The sequence below is a fragment of the Euprymna scolopes genome, chromosome 5 (genome assembly GCF_053919585.1).
Source record: "Euprymna scolopes isolate OS-2025 chromosome 5, ASM5391958v1, whole genome shotgun sequence".
Lineage (NCBI taxonomy): Eukaryota > Metazoa > Mollusca > Cephalopoda > Sepiida > Sepiolidae > Euprymna > Euprymna scolopes.
The window spans coordinates 77,179,769-77,187,279 of NC_136486.1; the positions used below are offsets into that span (position 1 = coordinate 77,179,769).

The 7,511-nt window shown below is 43.8% G+C and overlaps 1 protein-coding gene across 1 annotated transcript; it reads right to left on the reverse strand.

Moving 5' to 3' along the window:
• Positions 1-432: 432 nt before the first annotated feature.
• On the reverse strand, positions 433-2,136 carry LOC145276595 (uncharacterized). Its single transcript, XM_080127792.1, has one exon. It carries the CDS (start codon positions 2,134-2,136, stop codon positions 433-435), a length of 1,704 nt encoding a protein of 567 aa, XP_079983918.1.
• Positions 2,137-7,511: the final 5,375 nt, after the last annotated feature.

Consider the following 7,511-nt stretch of genomic DNA (forward strand, 5'->3'; position numbering starts at 1 on the left):
GGACCACTGAGTGTTTTTTTTTGTTAGCTGACGCAGTTCATGAGTCAGGGTTGCGTAGTCTGGAATGAATTGTGCACCGCAAAAGTTGGTCATCCCCAACAAACTTCTGACTTCTGATGCGTTTTGGGGGTCTGGTAATTCGAGGATTGTTTTTATTTTACGGTTACTTGGGCTGATGCCTTCATTACCGAATGTGTGTCCGAGGAATTCCAATGACCTCTTGTTGTATTCACATTTGCTGCTATTCAGTGTTAGGCCTTTTTTGCATAGTCGTTGAAATACTTTCTGAAGATTTCCATCGTGGTTTTGCTGGTCCAATCCAAAGCAAAGAATGTCATCACTGATGTTGATGGCTCCCTCAATCCCTGCGAGTGCCTGGCTAATCTCTTCCTGAAATATTTCGCTGGCGGAGTTGACACCGAAAAATAGTCTTTATAGGCCCAGGTGTGTTGCAAACGTGGTAATGTATCGGGATTCTTCAGCTAGTTCCAACTGGTTGTAGCCCTGATTGAGGTCTAACTTGCTAAAGACACTAGCTCCCGATAGAATGGCCTTCAGCTCATCAAGTGTGGGGGTAGGGTGACGTTCCCTTTTGATAGCTTTGTTTGCCGCTCTCATATCAATGCAAACTCTGATTTTACTTTGGTCTTTCTTAGGTACCACCACAATAGGGGATACCCACGGGGTTGGTTCTTCCGCTTTTTCAATCACCCCCAGTTTCTCGTCTTTCTGTATTAGCTCTTCTATGTCCTTCCTTACATGAAAGGGGACTCTGCGGTATCTCTGAGCGATGGGTGGTATATTTTCATCTATGTGCAGATGGACTTTTTTCTCTTTAAGTTTACCTAAGCCATTGAATAGGTCTGCATAGTCCTCCAAAAGCTTAAGAGTTGTCTGCGGGATTTGTGTGTCAGAGTTGCTGATGTGGTTAACTGGGAGCTTTTTTGCTGATAAAAGTTTAAGCTTTTCACATGTTTCCCAGCCAATGATAGGTTTTTCTGGGCTTTTTATTACATGTATGTTAGCTTGGCAGGAGATGCCCCCAAACTCAAGGAGGATCCTAAATTGGCCTAGAACTGGAGTAGTTTGCTTGACCCCAAATCCAGATATCACAGTTTTTGTCGGTCGGAGACATGGTGTCGGTTTTAAACACTTGAAATCTGCTTCAGACAAAATGTTGATAGTGGCTCCTGAGTCGGCTAACACATTGAACGTTTGGTGGCTATTGCCAAAAGATATATCAAAACAGGGAAGGTTTTTCATCTTACCTGTATGAAACACATATTCTGTGTCACTGCCGCTGGTTGAGTCCTGCTGGTTGTCCTCGATGCAGTTCACCGGTCGGCGGCTGGTTTGGACTTGTGGACGTGGAGGACGATTTGTTCTACGTTGTCTGTCCTCGTCGTCGAAGTGCCCCCATCTCCGGCAATAAGTGCATTGGCTCTGGAATGCTGGGCAAGACGTTGGTCCTCGTTCATGTGGATATTTTCCGTTGCAATTCCTGCACTGAATTTGCCGGGGACAGTCACGTGTCTGTTGCTGTCCGTACATGACTTTGTTTACTACTGCAGTAGTAGTTTGTATTATCGTGTCCTCTAAGCGCATTTGTTGTAGGTGCGCTGTTATTGTTTCCGTCGTCCTGGCATAATTTATCAAGTCGTGTAGTGACATGTTAGAATTTATTAAACCCTTTTGCCGGACTTTTTCTGATGAACAGCCTGTTATCAGTTGAGACTTTATCTCAGCGTTTGCGTCTGCAAAGTGACATGTAGCTGCTGCTTCTTTCAATTTCCGGTAGAAGTCCTCTACATTCGGCGTGGTTTGTTTGATGTTACGGAATACAAATCGGTTGTATTCCATGTTATTTTGGGGGTTGAAATGAGCCTGTACAGCCGAGACGAGTTTGTCGAAGTGGGTTTCGTTTTCTCCTGGTGTGGTCTGTTCGGCTGGTAATTCGTCAATGAGGTCGTTCATCGCCTCACCAACAAACGTTAGCAAAATTGCTTTTTGTCTTTTATCGCTCTCTATGTTGTGGGCGATAAAATAGTTCCTCAATCTGCTAATGTATTTCGTCCATCTTGCTGCTTTGGCTTCTGACTCGCAGTCGAATTCCGGGTAGTGAGGTAGGGCAGCCATGTTTGTTTTGCAACACGTGTGACTGTTTGTTGTTGTTTTTTTTTTCGTGTTTTCTTATGTCTATTTTTGTAAATTACTCTATCCTCGTCGCTAATGTGATAATCCTTATGGTAAGTAACCGATACTTGCTAGATATCGGTTATTACCATAGTGAGGTTGTAGGATGGACGGAGATTGACGAGAGAGAGAAAACGAATGAGGAATATCGTGCTCGGTGGATATCAGACTGACTACCACCCCGGATGTCACCAGGGGCCGTAACTCCTGTGACACCTGCGGTGGTCTCCTTTTATTTGGTTGTTAAGAGAAACATTTTCACACCCTTCATATATATTATATATTAAGCAGACACCCCTTCCCACACCCAATCCTTAGCAGACGGAGTCAAAATGAGGCTGGCCGAGCGACCTAGATTTCTACACCCACGCAATGACCTTCAACTGTCACCAACAAGAAAAACGCGGGAGAATCAAGGCAATTCGACGAAGGCGGTGGACACGGAAACATGTGTGGGGGCATTCTGCTCGAAAAATGGAAACACCGCGGTTGATTCGCATGGTGAAAAAAAAAAAAAAAAGAAAAACATCTCGTCGACTCGTATCGTGCCACAAAGGAACAATATATACCCACCTTGGCACTAATCGATTGGAATTCACGCCGTGCTGATAAGGAATAACATATATCCACCTTAGCATAAATGGATTGGAATTTACGAGAATTGATCCTTCAAACCAGCACCTCATAAAAGGGAAAGAAGCTTCGGGTGAATTGAATGTCGACTCAACAAAAGAAGTTAAGTAACTCTTTCTAAATTGTTTTTGCTCGATCAATTATGTGAACTGTTGAATGCCCCATGAAAAAAAGGGAAAAAGAAAAAGAAAAAAAAAATGGGGAAAAGAAAAGCAACCCTCGAACTAAGGTTTTTTTCGTAAATGCTGAATCCCCCCCCTGTTGATCGGCCCATAAGTAACATATCATTGACTATAAAAAAAAAAGAAAAAAAGGAAGAAGAAAAATAAAAGGGGAAAGAAAAGAAAATAAAAAAAATAGAGGAAAGAGGGAAAAACTATTTCTATATCTTGAGACTTTCAGTGTGACCCCCCCTCTCTGAGTATCACTCATATCTCGTTGATTCTCATCGAAGAGAACAAAAAGAACCTTCCTAAGACAATCGAAATATCACTCACCCCCCCCCTCTCCTTGTCCCAAATCATTGTCTGCATGTATATATTCTTTTATTTTTTTTTTCATGTTATTTCAGTTATGATTTCAGTTGCATGTTCTGTTTTCGTAGTTACATTTTACCCGGTTCAATTTGTTTAAATAAATTGTTGATTTAATAACTCTCATACCCGTGTCGACTTGTGTCTCTTTTGTTTGCCTTACATTGCCGCCTCGAGTATATTCCACGACGATTCTGGTCTGAACCTGGACACTGTACCATAGAGACCGCATAATTTGCAGTCGGTACCCATCAAACTTTTCTTTTTCTTAAAACGCGTGCCCGGCCTTGGGATTTTCTCTGAGAACTCCAACCTTGGTACCGTACAGGGAGGTTCTCGTCAAGAAACAGGCTCGTGGTACCGTCACATGGGGGCTCTCCGGAGATCAGTTATACACCAAGCAAGTGTAATTTCCTTGCTTGAATAAAAAAAAAAAAATCCTCGTGAACGTACTTGTGCATTATACACGGACGGTAAGGCAAAATGACGGACACCGACGAATTCCTTAAAAATCCATCCCCAGATAAATTATATAGATTAAAAAAAGATGATCTAATAGTAATAGGAAAGAAATTAGACCTAGAGGTTAGGGGAGCTATGAGGAAAAGCCAGTTAATGAGAATAATAGCTGAGCACATGGTAGACAATGACCGCTTCGATGAAGAAGTGCTGGAAGATTTACCGGCGGAGAAAACGACCATGACTCCTGATCAGGTCGAACTAGAGAAAGCCAGAATAATGGCGAAAACCGAGGTAGAAAAAGCTTGAATCGAGCAAGAGATTAGGATGAGCGAATTAAGTATAGCTCACCAGCCACAGCAAGTCAGACAAAACAGATTCGACATAACTAAACAAGTGCGATTGGTCCCAAAATTTGTAGAAAAGGAGGTGGACGATTACTTTGCACACTTCGAGAGAACCGCCCTAAATATGGGCTGGCCACAAGAGTGTTGGGCAATGCTGTTACAAACGACATTAAGCGGTAAGGCCCAAAAGACATATGCGGCACTTCCAGCGGAAGACTGTGCCGATTACGAGGTAGTAAAAGAAGCAATTCTTAAAAGTTATGAACTCGTCCCACAAGCTTATCAACAGAAGTTCAGAAACTCAAAGAAAAGCGAGGGACAAACCTACGTAGAGTTCGTTAAACTCAAAGAGAATTATTTTGATCGGTGGTGCAATGCCAAAAACATAGAGGGTAACTTCAACAAATTGAAACAACTCATGTTAATTGAGGAATTTCAAAACTGCATACCCGATGACATGAGGATACACCTGACCGACAAAAAGGCTGAAACAGCAATCGATATAGCCACGGCAGCCGACGAATACATATTGACTCACAAGAGAAGCAGGGCAAAACTACAGGGACCCATGCAGTCACAGGTCAGGGAACATTGTGCAGTAAAGACACTGTACGAAAATCCACGAGTACCCATCAGAAATCCCCTCAACACAACCAACCGACCAGTACTGGGACGGGAAGCGAGACCTATAGTATGCTTCAACTGTGGGAAGCCAGGTCATGTAGCTGCGAAGTGTCAGGCGAAACGATTCACGAAGATGAATCGGAATACCCCAGCCAAACCACAAGGGGCGATATCTCAGGGAATAGATGAAACGTACGAACCCTTCATATCGAAAGGATATATCGCGCGAGATAAGGAAGGTCAAGGGGAACCCATTAACATTCTCAGGGACACGGGAGCATCCCAATCCCTAGTGAAAAGAGGATGCATGCCTAAAGAAGCGACAAGAGCCGCAGGTAGAGCGACCACGATAAGGGGCATAGGAAACAGACCCATAACGATTCCACTATTTAAAGTCCACTTAGTGTCGGATTGGGGCTCAGGAGAAATAACTGTAGGCGTGATTGACGAATTACCAATGACAGGGATAGCCATGATACTAGGAAATGACATCGCGAAGTATCAAGACGGGAAACCCATAGGGGTGACCACAAGAAGTAGAGCGATAGAGAGGGGAAATGTAGAAGACAAGCCGTCAGGGGAAAAGCAACCGAGACCGGTGGTAACACCACAACCTTGTTTACCCGTGCCACGACAAGTGCTGATCAAGGAGCAACAGAATGACGGCGACCTAAAACCCTTATTCTGTCGGGTTGGAGAAGAATATCCTAACAAATCAAAAAGTCAATATTTCCTCAATAGGGGCGTATTAATGAGGAAATGGAATGCCCCCAAGACAAAGGGAGAGTCGGGAGATACTGTGCGGGAACAAGTAATGGTACCCGACATGTATCGAGAGGATATCATGAAAGTGGCACATGAGATACCACTGGCGGGCCACCTAGGTGTCAACAAAACCCTAGAAAAGTTGACCAGACATTTCTACTGGCCAGGAATCGTGGGAGATGTCAAAACGTTCTGTAGAACTTGTGGGACGTGCCAAAAGACTGGAAAACCCAACCAGAATATTCCCCCGGCCCACTCCAACCTATACCGGCAGTGGAAGAACCGTTTAGTAGGGTAATAGTGGACTGTGTAGGACCGCTACCCAAAACCAAAACAGGACACAAATTTCTATTAACTATAATGTGCACGTCCACAAGGTTTCCAGAGGCGATCCCACTGCGCAACATATCAACGAAAAAGGTGGTAGATGCCCTGATAAACTTTTTCACTAAAATGGGGCTACCCAGAACCATACAGACAGACCAAGGATCTAATTTTACGTCGAGGCTATTCGAGCAGGCTACGGAGCAACTGGGAATCACCCACATAAAATCCAGCGCTTATCACCCTCAATCGTAGGGGGCTCTGGAACGCTTCCACGCCACCCTGAAAACCATGCTCAGGGGCTATTGTATGGAACACGATGCCGAATGGGATCAGGGGATCCCATTTGTGCTTTTCGCAGCTCGAGAAGCCGTCCAAGACTCGTTGGGGTTCAGTCCCTTCGATCTGGTCTTCGGTCATCAGGTACGAGGACCATTAAAAATGATAAAAGAGAAATGGGTCAGCGATGAACCCTTGCCAAATAACATGACGGATTACGTCACTAAAATGCGACAAACCTTAGCCGAAACACGGAAGTTAGCTAAGACCCACCTAGAAAGTAGTCAGAGGGTCATGAAGACCACATACGATAAAAAGGCAGTAGATAGAAAGTTCGAAGAAGGAGAGGAAGTGTTAGTACTCATACCCCTGAATGGTCAACCATTCAAGTCGAAATATCAGGGACCGTACACAATTACTGAAAAGATAAGCCCACTAAAGTATAAGATATCTACCCCCAAGCGTAGAAACAAAACTCAAGTATGTCATGTGAACATGATGAAAAAATATTTCAGGAGGGCGGGAGAAAAATCAATATTGACAGCAGAGTGTCACCATGAAACTGTAAGTGATGAGTACCCCGAAAGAGATCTTCCTGTAGAAAAGGACCCACCCATTAAGTTAAAGAATTCGGAAATAATGAGTAACCTAGGGTGCAAACTTGCACACTTACCGCCGAAAGAAGGGCAAAAGTTACAAGGAATGGTAACAGAATATAGCGACCTATTTGCTGACGCACCTACGCGCACAAGAGCAACAGTGCACGACGTTGAGCTAAAGGAGAGCGAACCAATTAAACAACATCCGTATCGCATAAGTCCGAAGAAATTAGAGATAATGAAAACGGAGATAGACTACATGCTCGAACACGAGATAATAGAGCCCAGTCAAAGTGAATGGGCATCACCGTGCGTGCTGGTCGATAAACCGGACGGAACAGTGAGATTCTGTACAGATTATCGCAGAGTGAACGCGATAACCAAGGCAGACGCATACCCTATGCCACGAATAGACGACTGTATAGATAAGATAGGACATGCCAAATACATCACCAAATGCGACCTTCTTAAGGGATACTGGGCAGTGCCTCTAATCGAGAGAGCCAAGCAAATATCAGCGTTTGTAACCCCAGAAGGAGCATACCAATATCGCGTAATGCCATTTGGGATGAAGAATTCCCAAGCAACATTTGTAAGACTGATGAACACATGCCTTGCTGGGATTAAAAACGTAGATACATATGTCGATGACATAGTCATTTACAATGACACATGGGCAGAACATATCGAAACAATTGAAAAAATATTTAAGAGGTTAAGAACGGCCAAATTAACCATAAACTTAGCTAAAACAG